The 15,390-nt window shown below is 44.8% G+C and overlaps 3 protein-coding genes across 3 annotated transcripts; 2 read left to right on the forward strand and 1 right to left on the reverse strand.

Annotated features, from left to right (window-relative positions):
• Positions 1–991: 991 nt before the first annotated feature.
• On the forward strand, positions 992–2,371 carry LOC141023221 (uncharacterized). Its single transcript, XM_073499568.1, has 3 exons — positions 992–1,095; positions 1,194–1,260; positions 1,715–2,371. Exon 3 carries the CDS (start codon positions 1,724–1,726, stop codon positions 2,369–2,371), a length of 648 nt encoding a protein of 215 aa, XP_073355669.1. The 5' UTR covers positions 992–1,095; positions 1,194–1,260; positions 1,715–1,723.
• LOC120965468 (uncharacterized) lies at positions 2,320–5,814 on the forward strand. The gene is made up of 4 exons (XM_073498490.1): positions 2,320–3,531; positions 3,616–3,671; positions 3,744–3,834; positions 4,327–5,814. Exons 1-3 carry the CDS (start codon positions 3,058–3,060, stop codon positions 3,817–3,819), a joined length of 606 nt encoding a protein of 201 aa, XP_073354591.1. The 5' UTR covers positions 2,320–3,057; the 3' UTR covers positions 3,820–3,834; positions 4,327–5,814.
• A 765-nt stretch (positions 5,815–6,579) lies between these two features.
• On the reverse strand, positions 6,580–8,859 carry LOC109757633 (uncharacterized). The gene is made up of 4 exons (XM_020316460.4): positions 8,342–8,859; positions 7,171–7,251; positions 6,927–7,090; positions 6,580–6,840 (listed from the first exon to the last, which is right to left on the reverse strand). Exons 1-4 carry the CDS (start codon positions 8,649–8,651, stop codon positions 6,586–6,588), a joined length of 810 nt encoding a protein of 269 aa, XP_020172049.1. The 5' UTR covers positions 8,652–8,859; the 3' UTR covers positions 6,580–6,585.
• Between the last annotated feature and the right edge of the window lie 6,531 nt (positions 8,860–15,390).

Below are 15,390 nucleotides of genomic sequence, written 5' to 3' on the forward strand. Positions count from 1 at the left end.
TACTTTATTTTAAAATCCAAATTGCCATTGTGCGTTCACAATTTGTTTATGCATAAAAAAGCTATTTTAAATTTGGCCGCAGGTTGAAAAATTATTAGCAGCTTGAAAACTTTTTCATTATTCTCAAAAGTACTCTCTTTGCGAAAGGTCAACAGTTAAAAGTTTTCCCTGTTCCAAAATTGTTCGTAAGTTAAGAAATTTTGCTTCTTCTTACAAGTGTTTAAAATTCAACAGTTGTTCATTGCTGTGAAGAGTTGCCCGTAATTTTTAAAAAATGCTCCTGCTTTCCCATCATTTGTTCGCAAATTCACCAAATGTTCGTGCTTTCCTATTTTCTAAATTGTCTTCATTTCTACCATAAAATGATCATCGTTTCAGAAAAATGTTTCTGTTTTTCAATGGTTGTCCAAATCTTCAAAATGCGTGCTATTTTACAAATTCAGAACATTTCTAGCATTTTTTTAAAGCTCGTGTCTTCTGTACCGAAAGCAATCGTGCTTTTTAAAAGAAATTGTTCACATCTTACAAGAAAAGATCCACAAAAGAAAAATTAATCCAATCTGCCGAGGTGACTAAGTCCAAAGTATTAACATTGCCATTGCACCAACAAATTGCATCAGGCCTGGTGGAATGGGAATAATGCAGAGCTTCACATAGGAATTCTGCTGTTCCACAGGAGCATGAGCAGTTCGCTGAGTCGACAAAACAAGTATTCTGTTCTATTCAGGCCTAATGAACATGTAGCTATGTACGGCCCAGATACAGCCTGCCTACAGCCCAGTCGCGGAGAGTGGAGGTGACACTAGGACCAATTATCCCCTCCGGTAAATCTTTCACGCAACAGGACACATACCTGTCCTGTGGCTACTCGTTGAAACCTCGGACATTCTCTGTTCATCGACGGTGCATGCGGTGAATCTCACCGCCGAGGCCCACTGCGGGCGAGGCGCTCTTGTCTTCTCCTTCTCTGCATCTTATCCATTCCTCTCCTCCCCATTCTCTCTGGTAGCACTCTCAGATCCAACCCTCAGCGACGGCCATTAGAAGCTTGCCATGGAAGCTATGAAGACCGCCGCCGACTGACTCTTCCCCATGGTATTCCCTTCGCCGCCATTGTATTTTACTACTCTACTATGTTCCCTTCTCTTACTGCAAATTGGATGCTCTAATCCGGTTTCTCATGCTTCTTTTAGATCCACGATTTTTTCTGCCGACCTGCCTAGCAGTTCTTCTACCACCGGTCACCATCGTCTTCCTCAAGTATATATCTATTCCGTTCTGGTCTAATTTACTGTTAAGCTGGCTTTGAGGCACCAGTACATAATGTGGCTGAAACCCCTTGTGCCAGTGCTTTTGATTTTTTTTATCCTTAGTATTGTGTCTGACTACCTAAGACGTGGTGGTGTTTTAGTGTGGTCAGGCTTAATATCCTTTCTGTCCAAGGTAAACAAAATAGATGAGAGCGATGGATCTACCTAATAATTTACTTCAATTCCACAACCTTCCTATAAGCTGTGAATTATATATTACAGGAAAATGATAGTAGACATCCTGATCCACCTGCAGTTAGTCTTCTTATCACAAAATCCAAACTGTAGAACCCACTTGTCACCTATCATGTTTTCTTCCCCTTCCAACCCATACAGACTTGAGGATGATACTATACGTCAAGCCAGCTCTTTGTGATAGTGACATTCTCTCTCGCTTGCGGCAGGTCCAGACAATGGCTTCTGTTCCAATTTCATCTAAGATCCTGCTTGATGCTATGTTAGAGAAGGTTGGCCTGCCAGGGGCCACCTACTCAGCAAGCCCAACAGATGGTTCCCGTCTGCAAGTCACTGTTACCTTCTATCCAATCAAGATCAGGCTCAAGCGTTCACCTGTCAAGGTTTCCATTTCTACCTCGGAGCACCAAGATCTTGAGGAACCTCAAGATTATGTAGCTGCAGCAGCAATTAAATACATGGATGCTTATGAGGGCGTGGTTCCAAAAGACTATAGTTATGATCAACTGAAGGCTGTGGAAAAAACAAATGCACTGTTGTATCAGCAGCTTAAGGCAATGAAGAGGGACAACGCATGTCTGAGACAGAAGCTAAAAGAGAGCATTGGAAAAAACAAACTCCTGAGCAAAGGATCGGATGGATCCCTAGACACAGAACAGAGCGTCGCCAACAATCTTAAGCATTTGGTCAGTAGCAGGATGAGCCCAGGATCTGGTCCAGATGACCTGGAGCTTAACAATGTTCTTCTCAATGTAGAGGCCAACAGCGAACATCTTCAGCAGTGCACTAATGACACAATGGTTAACCTTCAGATAAAGGTCTGTCAACCCAAGGCGATGGAAATCCACCGTCACACCCGGAACTAAGAACCTCATTTTATGATGAGGAGGTCTTTGACAACAAAGGGTGCTGCTCTGATGACTTCCGTGCCCTGCCTGAAGATCGCTTCTAATCTCATAAGGACCATCAGATCGCCATCATCATCGTTAGAGCCAGTCACTGTTCCCTACTAATATAGTTATCTATAACCATATGTCGTGTGTGTCTTATCGAACCATGGTACAATCAATGCGTCCGAATCTATCTATTTAGTTGTGATGGTCTGTATGTAAGTGTGCACTTGATAATGTAATCTACCATATCGAACCATATCCTATCGAACCATGGTACTCTCGGTTATGCAGCATATGCTACCAAAGCTTGGTGCTTTGTCTATTTGTTTCGCTGCACGCTATTGTATTTGAATCGTGTGTTGAATTGCATTTCTATGCTTGCAAATTTACTTGAGCATTCTGCCTTTACTATCATACTTCTGTTACTTTGCTTACATAGATCCCTGTGATTGCCTTTAAATAGTTTTAACCTGTGCTTTATTCCCATGCCACTGAAATTTTATATAGCCCCGTCCTGCGGACATTGCCAGCTCAATGGACGATGATGATTTCATAGTCAAGGGGCTTCCACAGGTTATGACTAGGCCATGTATATGCATCAACATTCTTTGTGTTGCCGTATCCAGTTGACTTGATAAATTCTTTCGTCTTTCTATTGAATGCAGCTCTCTGCCATCTCTGTTACCATTAGCAGAAGGTATATGCTTGAACAGGCTATCAAGCGAATCCGCGCTACAATGCATGCATTTGAGCTAACTGATGATGATGATGCCACGGTGATGGCATCAGTGAAAATCGATCTACAACCTCACAGCAAAAGCATATTGCCAACCCAACAGGTGTTCTTTGGAGAATCAACTCAATTTGCCAGCGACGCTGTTGAATCAGCATGTTCTGCTGCTTTGTCCTATCTGTTGATGACGGGCATAATTATGATAGATGACTACAACTCAGCAGATCTCAATAATTGCCAGAGACAACTCAAAGCTGAGCAGTTCTGGTCATCAGAGCTATATGATCGTGTGGAGTCGTTTAAAAAACAGCTCAGCTCCTTGACTACAACAAAGAAGAGGCCTCGTTCAGAGAGTAATGATGATAGCACTCCAACAGCTAAATGTGTGAATAAATCAGAGGTAATCATTGCTTTGTTTTGCTCTCCGCTTGTGTTCCTCCAATACCACATACCATTTTACATACAATTGCTCATTGACTTGTAGGATGGCCTCAACGACACTCCGGGTTCGCTGCCGCCAAACAAAGAAACATCAACCAAGTAACATGCCCTCCCTCCTGCTCTTTAGACTCATGCAATTATATAGATTACTCATGTCTATTGCTTTCCCAGTGAAACAGATCACAGCTCCAGCAAAGAAATAATATCTCAGCCTGTTGCCCGCAGAGCTTTACTCTTTAAAGACTAAATGCACGGATCACATGTAAGACAGCTTGTAGGATCATTTCCTGTATAGCATTCTCAAATGCACGGCCTAGACCTTGCTCGCCTTACATATAGTTCTGTGCTTATCCTTATAAGTTGCTGTACAAATCCCGGTCGTGCACTATTAACATATGCACTTTCTTTTAGAATTCAGCATACCCTGCTTGTCATTAGCACTCTCTTTACAACATCTACATCTCTCTTTACAGAAGATTATCTGTTTCTTACTTTCCAATAGTGATCATCCTCATCCACCCATACTTCGTCTAGAAAATTATTAGAGCATTTCTTTGACAACGTAAAGCATCGGCAAAAAACATCAAAATGTAGCGTACTAACTTGGCGTTTGTTCCCTTATCTACTGTTCCATACATATATAACCAATGTCTTTCAGTGAGCTTTTTTTATCTGATATTGCATACTTCGATATCGCCTGTTGATTTGTCTTTGAATGTAAATGTCTAACTGCTATATCATCCCCAACATCCAGGGTGCGTAGACAGGACTAATGTTGCTCAAATGTGAGCATACGTGCACGTGTTCAAGGAGTTTTGCCCTCTGTCTATGCCTCAAGTCTCAATGATGGCTCTCCATATTATCGCTACCATGTCTTATTTGTTTTGTTTGCTCAGCAAATTTTTTTTTGTACAAGAATTAGACGACACTGGACCTGTATAATTATATCCTACTCATGCAGTTTATTATGTAAGTTTCGAATGATGTTATCTATTTCTATTAATATCATATCATGTATTGGAAACTCTTCTCTAAAGTAGTCCTGCTCTATGTGAACTTTTAAATGTTTCAGAGTTTTTGTGTTAATCCTTGCAATGTTCCAGTGGTTCTATAAATATGCTATATGTAGGTACACCCATCACTTCCCGCCTGCTAAAGTTATCTTTTACTAACTTTTTGCTTCTTGCTTCATTTCTTAGTGTTGTGTAGTCAGCTGTATTCCATAGAGAATTATTTCATATTCTGACAGTACTCCTATTCAAATTCCAGCGTTTGCCCATTTGACCATTTTTATAATGACTTTCTAACAATTTAAATGTATTAATATTGTACTCACAAGTTATTTGTATCTGGCCCAACAAAAACACATATTCCCTGTCCATAAAAAAATAGTAAACGCATCTGCTTTTGGATAATGGCACCGTTATCTATAAAACCAAAATTGAATAGCACTATTCATACATGGTACTGTGAAATGTTCTACCTTTTAGAGTTTTAAACGCTTGCTAAAGAAAAATGAGTGCCGCCTATTTTTTTTCCCCGGCCTGCCTTCTCGTGCTTCTTTTCCTTGCTAAGTCCATTGCTTCAGAGTACCCCTTTTCTCCTATGGGCCATCCGCCTTCTCAGGGCCGAGACGTTGGCCCTTTCCATCACACGCACCAACCATTCGTATTGTCCATGTATTCAAGTTCATAGGCATATATATTGACATACCATGTATAGTTTTTTTGCATACAATGAACTACCACTTTGTTTCAAGAAATTTATCTTACGTATTTGTCCTACTTCATACTAATTAATTGCTTGGAATTTATAAACGCTTACAGAATATGATGCCCTATTCCTAAAAAAGCAAAAAAAAAAAATTCAGATACTCCTATTTTCCCACCTTCTTACACACATCGAACTCCATGGAAATTGGCCTTCATAAAAATCACATTCTTATTTTCCTTTATTATAGCTAAGCTGTTGTGATGTTCCACCCTAGGATGTTTGCTACTGGCAGAAACCATATCATGTGTTTTCGATATTCATGTTTTCTGTCGTGAGCTTTCAGTATATATGTGCAACCGAAACTTATTTGCCAATAACTCATTTGTTAATTCTTAAATTTTATTGTGTGTTGGCAGCAGAGTTGGTGCAGAACAATAAACTTAGCCATTAATTTATGAGAATTCTTTGCTTCACATGATACCATCTGTTCAATACTCTTACAACAAATCCGTAATAGCAAGGTCATATATAAGTAAAGAAATTACAGCTAAAATCACAATACGTCCTTCAAACTATTTATGGTGTCTCTTATGCCCCAAATTGCCATTGCATCTTCCTTCGTCAGATAAATAATGGAAACATCATGGTAAAACTGTGACCATACAAGCTACAGATCTTCATCCAAACAAAGATGAACTGGGAATTAGCACATTGTTGCCCAAAAAATAGACCCGGTTCAGCTGCCAGGTCTTTTTTTATGGGTAAAAGGAACAAGACTATGATGAGCAAAAACACAAAGACATGTGAGATCAAAATAATGCTGGCCAACACAAATCCGGTCACAGAAACAGCAGCAAAGCAAGACCCCAGCTAACAACACCTACAAGATTTATATCACTAAAATTTCTTCTCCTGGTGAAAGTTACTTCATGCCTTAAAACAAACAGCATTGGAGGCTTAGCAAACAGCGCACAGGTCACACGTGGTTCACAATTTCAATCACCGTTCCATTACATGAACATCATGACAGATAGATCACTACCAAAAGGAATGCATACTGCCCCCCCCCCCCCCCCCCCCAACTCAGCACACTTGACTAGAGTCCATGCAACACCTAAACATAACTAGACATGGAACCATAAGTAGACATAGGTATATATACATAGCCTTATGGAACACCTTAGATACACGTCCTTAAACGCTACGTTGTAGACACCTGCACAAGTACAAACTTACTTACACCAGGCAATAAAATAGCAATCCTTGTACAAACTAAACGCACGGTGCATGTACAAACCTTCTAAATCTTGTGAATGGTGAATTCTGGTTTCCCTTTGCAAGCTCGAACAGAGAAAACACATATTTCCCCTTTTGTCAGCTTTGCTTCCTTTGCAAAGTCACTCCAGTTATGTGTTATGGCGGCCCTGTTGTCCACGCCATTAATAAGGCGAACACGTCTTGCACACCGACCAACTGATAGCTTGATCTTCACCCCATCAACTGGAGTGGTAATGAAATCCACCAGATACTCTTTAGTGAAGGAAGTAGAGAAGTACTACAAAAACACATCAGAGCTATAGTCAAATGATATGACAGGCTAATACGCTGATGCGAATGTAAGTACACTCAAAAAAGTCATACCATTCTCTGCCCAGCCTTGGTAAAGGTTTTGTTCATCTCACACACGTAGTGGCCAATAGCAGGCTTAACTGACTTAATATAGTGGCTGAGACGCTTCCGAGCACACATTGACATCTTCAAATTCTTTGAATACATCCATCTACCATTAGAGTCTGGATTATAGCCTGCAACCAAAACCAAACAGATTGATTTGATTCAGCCAACGAACAGCAGAATCAGTTAATCATGAGCAAGCAACGCTTACCAACTGTGTAATGTTTAGGACGGTCACACACGGACATGCATACCTTCCAAGGCTTCTTTACCTTCATCCGCTTATGCACTCCTACATAATTGAACAAGCCAGGAAATTATAAGTGCAAAGGATAACAATAACTGGCACGGTTATATGCAAGTTAGGCTGCGAATTTAAAAAAGCATTCCAAACAAAAGTAACCCAAGACAGGATAGTTTCATCATTGCTGAACAAATAAAATAGCAGAGATGGTATTTCTCTTATGATGTTGTTGATCATATGGAGATGTATAACATCATGCCAGCACAGGTTGATCATTCGTCGCCTTCACGATGCTATACATATGTCACCCAAACAATAAAATACATACTATACATATACATACATCCTCCAATTTCCATAAATTATAACAAATAGTCTTCAGCCAAGAACAGAGCTGGGAGCAACAAAAACTACACAATTAATCAAAGCATAAACCTAAGAATAGGTCGCAATGTTACATAGTGTTCAAAGAATGTTCATCCGCTACTTTTGCAGCCTAAAAACATTCTCTGTAGTCTACTCTCCTCCATTTGTTGCCTATCCCAGCAAGTACATGGCATGAGAGTTGAATAATGAATATATGTGGCTAAAAAGACAGAGAGTTGAGGCATCTTAAAATATAAAAAAGGAAACCTATACAATAAATGTGATGAAAGCCACCAAACTGATACTTCCATCACAAACTGTATCGCAAATTGAGATCATATAACCACTGTTAACGAATTGGACCTAAAATCATACTTCCATCACACACTATATTGCAAATTAAGATCATGTAACCACCATTAGCAAATCAGACCTAAAATCGTGTCGGCCAGTTCGGTCATACATATCTTTAATACCAGATTTTGAGAATAACAATAAGCTAATAACCACACCAAAGTACTGCATGCCTTTCTTCTGCTTTATACAAACTGAATTTCTCTGAAATCCTCACAATTCCTGTCAAAGCTCCTGCCTTGAAAGTGAAAGCTTTCATGCCTTTCTTCAACTTTATATAAACTAAATTTCTCTCAAATCCTCACAGTTCATGTCCGACCTCCTCCCTTGAAAGTGAAAGCTTTCAGTTCTAGAATTTGTGGCTCTAAGTACATGCAATGAAACTCCAGGATACTGAGATGCACGTGTGAAAAAGTACCTTTAGAAGAGGTGGTATGTGCACCTCCATCAAAGCTCCTGTATGAATCTTCGTCAGAGCTCGTGTATACACCTTCATCAGAGCTGGTGTATACGCTTTCATCTGAGCTGGTGTCCCCGCCTTCATCAGAGCTTATGTGCCTTCCTTCATCAGAGCTGATGTACATCACTTCATCGGAGCTCATACGCATTCCTTCATCAGAGGAGCTATCAGCACACCCATCTGAGCTGCTATTCGAGTGTTCATCAGAGCTACTGTCAGTGCTTCCATCAGAGTTGATGTCCACAGGATCGGTTCGAGATCCCCTCATGATCCCCCGTCGCAGGAACCTACAAAATGATGGATCTTCAATCAAAACAATGCCGCCATTGAAATAACCACGGCGATTTACTTCCCTATGGGCACATCCGTAGATATAAATAAATACAACTCGGGATCTATCATGGCTAAAAAAGGAGACAGGAGGGGTGGAAATCGACACATAAATAGCGGAGACGCAAGTTCCAGATAAATCAAAGCTAAATCCAAACATGCAGACAAATCCAAAATCAGAACAGAGCAGAAATCGCACCGGGCGGCGGCTTCGGAGACGCCTCTAACGACGAACTGAAGAGACGAGGAAGAAAGGGGATACACAGGCTCGCTGGATCCACTCGCTGCCGCTTCATATTCGGCTCTTCACGGGCCACGACTGTCGCTATTCGTGGGCCGGGGTACATAACATTGGCCCATCGAAATACTTATCTCCATATACAGAGAACAAAAAGGTGTTTCTTTCTTTTTTCCTTTTGTTACTCACAAGAAAAGGTCTTTCTTTTCCTTCACGTAAAAAAACAAACATTTGCAAGGCACGGTTCTGTTCTTCCATTTACTATTACATCTACTTCAATTCCTCTTACAGAAGCCAGTATTCATTTATTCAAAGAGCATCGTTATTTCATATTTGTGGCATAACTAAAAAGGTTATTTACCTTTGTGCAAGACATTGGCCATCCTACATGACTTAGTGCATCATTTCCAACCTACTATACTTACTGCATATAATATATGAGCTATTCTTTTCGAACAACAATATGTTAACGCACACTCTTACAACGATTGGCTTACACTCGGCCTTTGCGCCATTGGCGCAACGGGTCATCTAGTTATATATAAAGCACGATCTCAACAACCCGGTACAGACGCACGCCACCACAACACACACACACCCAAGGCATGATACATAGGCGCTGAGCGCGGCAACACCACCCATAGCACTACCACCGCGAAGAGATGAAGCCGCATATGACGAACCGTGGGCTCCAAGGCGGCGCCTTCAGGAAGGATACGACACCGGAGCGCCGCCACCGCCCAATCCAAGGATTAGAGTTTCCCCCGGAGCCGCACGACGGGCAATGAGAGCCGCGACGACGCCTTCAAGAAGGGAACGAGTTGCCGCCGCCGGTCCGTCCGAAGATAGAACAGGTTTTCACCCCGGCCAAACTCACCGCCACCGAACGTCACACCCCGGCAACCATGCCGCCCACACGGCCATGGCTACCGGGCAGCACCAAGCAACGGCCTCCGCCCGAGAGAACCGCGCAAACACCACCAGGGCCGCCGCCCCGGCATCCAAGACCTTGACACCACCTCACCCGAGACCCCCAGCGCCGAGACCCAATAGGCCGGCTACCTGGCCTCCATCAACCCGTCCTGCAGCATCGGGCGGGAGGTGAGCTCGATCCTGCAACACCGTGCGCAAGACGAGGTCAGTCCTACTGCACCGTGCGCGAGACGAGCATAGTCCCGCGGCACCGTGCACGAGACGAGCTCGGACCTGCGCACCGGGCGCGAGACGAGCGATGGACCGCAGCTGGGAGAAGGCCAGCCCTTCGCCGAACGTAGCGACCAGACAACGAGGAGGGGGGCCAAAGGCCGATACAAGCCGCCTACGGACGAACCGACGCCAGGCTGTGCCAGCCGTCGCCGAAGCCGACTTGCCAAGCCACCGTGGAGCCATCCACGGCCAGAGCAGCGGCCACCCCGACCAGACTGCCCAACCCGCGCCGCCTAGCGAGCTCCCGGCGTCGGAGCCGCCAGGCACGCACCCGTGCATCCCGCCGCCCCCCAGCACCAACCCCCGAGCATCACCACTGCAGGCCGAGTGGCACCGGCAGCCACCGGGGAGGCCGGATCTGGCGCCCTACCCGCTGGATCGACGCAGACGCAGAGGGAAGAGGTGCCAGAGACGATGGGGGAGGGATCCACCACCGCCCGATCCGCCTGGCCCAGCCACGCCCGACGACCCATAGCCGCCCGGCCGCGCAGCTCCCAGCCCAGATCCAACGCCGCCGCATCCCGCCCTGCACGGGCCACCACCAACCGCACCGCCCGAAGCACAGCCACCGCGCCAGCGTAGTCTTGAACGCCAGCCCGTCGCCGCGCCGCGGCGCCCGGCGCCGGCGCCGCGCCCCAGCTGGAGAGACCGGCCCGCGCCGCTCCCTTGCCCGCGGAGGAACGAGAAGCCCCGCCGCCGCCGGCTCCGGTCGGGCTTTGCCCGGCCGAGCCCCTGGCGACGGCGCGGGAGGAGGAGGGAGGAGGAGGTTGGCTGGTGGTGGAGCTTGAGGTGCCCTCCCGGCCGCCTCGCGGGTGGCGGCGCGGGAGGGGATAAGGTCGCGGGCTGCACTTTGTATAGCTGTAGTGTTTGGTTCTTCACCCTAACATCCACATTGTCGTGAATCACAATCTAAAACCAGAACATGAACAGGCACCAAGCCAGACCAAAGTGCCCAAGACTAAGTTTGGACATGCCCAGGGATCTGAATAATTTTTAGAATGGGCTTGCCTAGAAAGCATCCTCTACAAATATAATGTGTTAGTATTTCTTAGATAGCATGGAAAATAAAAGAATGCGGTTCGAACAATTAAATGGGAAAAATGTACATTTGCTTAGCACATACAGGCACCAAACAGTATCATTGTATTTAGACTATATCATTCCTTCATTTAAGTATACGAAAAAACTAATAGCGGCAGGAATCACTTGCCCATAAAAAGACATAAAGATTGATGCAATATTGTTCAGTTAACCAAAAACTATCCAGCCATCTTAGTAGTTAATTATGGGAAGGCTGGCAAGCAGAACTTAAATCCTCTTACTCTAATAACACATCGTGCAAAAAACGTACAAAACAACTCTTGTGAGCAACAGAAGGCACCATCAGAACTGAAACATTAAGTTCAGACACTACAGGGCACTTTCTAGTTCAGATGCCCATAACTGAAGTTAAACTGTGTACAGTACAGTAACCATTGTTTAGGAAAATCTAAGGAGATCCATGAGAAGTTCAGTTCCACTTGCAATAATCAAATAACCTACAGCTCACCATGTAAAATGCAAAATTCCTAATGCTAGCTTAATAAAATAACTCTGTGGTGCATTACATGACAAACCAGAGATCATGCTTGGTACTATCTCTGTGCTGTGCAGGTAGACAATGTGTTAACTATGCTACCCGTGATAATGGATCAATCTAATCTTCCTAAATGAAACAACAGTTAAATTCCAGTGGCCTAAAGGCCTGATTTGCACATATAGGATATAAGATCATATGATCAAGAATAGTAGCCATGTTCAGTACATGTCCATTCTCCTCCTGCCCGCAACCCATGACTCTCAAATCAGACCGGCCAATGGAGAAATCCAACTACGAAATTAGATCAAGCAAGAGGGGAAATCAACAGAGAACAAATCACATAGATACCCTCTTCTATGCCTTGCACTGTCGGCTGCTTCCTTGGCGTGAACCGCCTCGACCAGCTCATGGAGTCCAGCCGCCGCCCCAGATGCCGGCTGCCGCCTTTCTCTCTCTCCCTCTCATCCTCTCTCTCCTACAGGGACTGGTCCATGGCGCTGCATCAAACCCGCTGTCGCCCTTTGCTTGCAAGTCGCCGCCGCCGCCGGGACGGGCGCGGGAGAGGAAGAGACGAGTGACGGCGACCATGCGTGGGGGGCAGAGGAGGAGAGAAGTGGAGGGGAGGAGGAGGTGACGCAGTGGTGGGGGAGAGGAGGGGACGCAAAGACGGGTTAGGTCACGGATGCCCGCTCGAGAGAGGAGGGCGACGAGGAGGGGGAGGCGAGTGGGACGCGAGGCGACGGCAGCAATACTGTTCATAGCGAATTAGGGGCGAAGTGGAGGGCTTAGTCATGCCTAGCAGTTTTTGAGGGTTTATCTCTACTATTAAAGGAGGATACTATTAAAGGAGGATCGAACGTCGTGATGGTTCGACCTCCTTCGATCCCCTTCTCCTTTCGAACGAAAACCATCGCGCGAGGGCCACACGCCCGCAGCAGCCCAAAAATCGCCAACTCAGCCCACGTACGAGATACACATCCGAAAAAACACAGTTCGGCCCTTTCCTCCCCTGGTACGATAGCACGCACGAAAAAAATCTGGCGAAAACCTCGCGCACCACACCGACGCAAAAACAGGGCAGAACCCACGTCGTGCTCCACCTTCTCCCGACCCAATCTCCATCTCCAGAACCAGACCTCTCTCCCAATCAACTACCTGGCGCCCCTCCCTGGCTCCCTCCCGTGAGTCCGCGACCACCCAACGACGGCCCACCTCTCCCGCAGCAACCACAGCACCGGCCACCCACCCATCTCCTCCTCCTCTCACTCGCGCCGTAGCACCATGCGCCGCACCTGCCGCGGCAAAGGAGGGCCAGCCGCCGCCACCCCAGAACGTTGTGTATGAGCAGGCACGGCACCGCCGCCGCCTCCCTAGGTCGCGACCTGTAGCGGTTCGGCTACTCCGGCACAGCCATCGCGCGAGCCAAGCGAGGAGGACGCTTTGAATCTGGGACCTGCAGTATTGAATAGAGGAAAGTTACATCTACAGTTGGTCCGCGAGCATGGCGAGGTATGTGCATCTCATCCTCTTCTCTGCACACTCACGCTTTTCAACATTTGAGTGCCTGATTGCATGTTACCCTCTTGTGCCAGCCGACAACGACGATGAAATAATGCATTGGCCCATTGCCTGATGAAGAAGATGAGAGAAGTGAAGATTATGTACGCTGAAATATTACAGATCATGTACATGTAACCCTGTTCATTTCGATGGTATTTTAGTTCTTGTGATTTGGCGATTTTAACTCATATTAGACCAATGATCACAATTTCTTTTTGTTCATATAGAACGTGGGAAACACTTCCCTTAAATATAGTTTATCCATATATCGCCTTACTTTTCGATAGTTATAAGATATGTCACATTGGTTGTTTCCTTCGTTTTGAGCAAACATTAGTTCAAAATGATTAACCTACACACTGGTTAACATGATTTAGGCTTAGCACCTTAGCATATATCCAAAGTCCAAACTCGGATGGTACACAAGGATTTCTGTATGCGGAGGTTAGCTTCAGCAGAACAATTATATTGATGACCACGATGATGAGCTGGAGAAGGTGAGTGGTGGTGGCCACCTCCTCCCTCCTAAGCACTATCACTCATTGATGTCTATGTAGAAGGTGACCTTGTTGCTACATCATGGCTGGCCACACCCACCTCGATCTGTGTCTTCAGTGACCTCTCTACCTACAACGTTTCTTCTCATCACACGAGTACTGTTTTCGGCTTGGATTGTGAGAATATGATTATGTCGTAATGGAACTATAGTGCCTCTGTATATGTTACTTGAAATTCCAGTTTAATCGATTCAGGTAGTTCATTGCCGGAATTTGCACATTCAATCTTTATTACTGCAGTTTCTTTCTATAAACTGGTTCATATCTTGTAGTCTAAGAAACTGGTTCATATCAGTATCGGTACTGACTCAGTGAAAAGTTTTCATGATCTGATATGGATCTCAATTCTGATTATTTGTGAAAAGTATTCTAGCTCTGATATGGATCCATGTTCTGATTTTGTGTGAAAAGTTTTCTCTTTACTACTGAAAAGTTTTCTTTCCTAACTTTTCTCTTTACTACTGAAATGGATATTTTGCTCTGTTTTGATGACCCGTGGCGATGCACAGGGTAACCATCCTGCCACCACCAGGGAGCTCTTGGTTGCACTGCAATCAGCGAGGCCTTGTCAACTCGCTGATGCCACTTAACCTCTATGGCCTCTCATTGCTCAAGATGGATAGTTTTGTGCAGGTTTGGCCTCAACCACTTCTTCCTGTCCTACTGCTACATGGACCATGACACTCAGTTCTAGCAAAACTATTGTAAAGTTGCAGGCCAGACCTGTGAAATCCGAGGCTTGTCACAGGATGGTGTTCATGGTCTATAAGCTTTTGAGATGTTGTCTTGGCTCCTCCTTTACAAACAACATTTATGATGATATGCCTCTAAGGGTTGTAGTTAAGAGTTGATGTTCCATGCTATTCTTTGTTCCTTGTGCTGGTAATTGAGAGGAGGGAGAGGGAGAGAGAGATGGAGGGACATCAAAGAGGAGTGTGGTAACCACATAGGAAGACACGGTTGTGTTGCAGCCAGTAGAGATGTGGTTTGTGTGCAAGTCGATGCAAACCTGCTGTTGTGATGGTTGGGGAGCCGAGGTAGCAGCAAGCAGTGCCTTTACGCTGGATCATGCAGTCTGGTTGTGGGTGGCCAGAGCCCATGGACCTGTCTTCCCCACCGGGTGTTTACTCTCCTTCAGTGAATTGAAAGCAAGAAAAGAAAAACATGAGGAATGTTTGTTTGTCCATGTTGCGCGATCCTAATCATGTTACTTTGTGAAAAAAACAAAACACCGTGTCACTGTAATGCTTTAAATATTTTATCTTTTAGTTAGTTATTTTAGAACAAACCTTACTTCAGCAGGGTGTTTGAAGGTGAGACATCCTTGATGATCGCCGTTTTCTTTAGATCATTATCATCCTATTTTAAGTGAATACATCAGAGTTGTGTTTAACTATGCTACATTTTTTCTTTATGTGACCTATATTTTGTCCTGCTTGAATTTCTATCAAGGGACGGAGTTTGGTTTCATGCATCTTGCAACAAAGCTTCCCATTGGGCGTCCCGCTTCACATTTTGCAAAGGTGCTTCCATGGTT

This window comes from Aegilops tauschii, chromosome 5, assembly GCF_002575655.3.
Source record: "Aegilops tauschii subsp. strangulata cultivar AL8/78 chromosome 5, Aet v6.0, whole genome shotgun sequence".
Classification (NCBI taxonomy): domain Eukaryota; kingdom Viridiplantae; phylum Streptophyta; class Magnoliopsida; order Poales; family Poaceae; genus Aegilops; species Aegilops tauschii.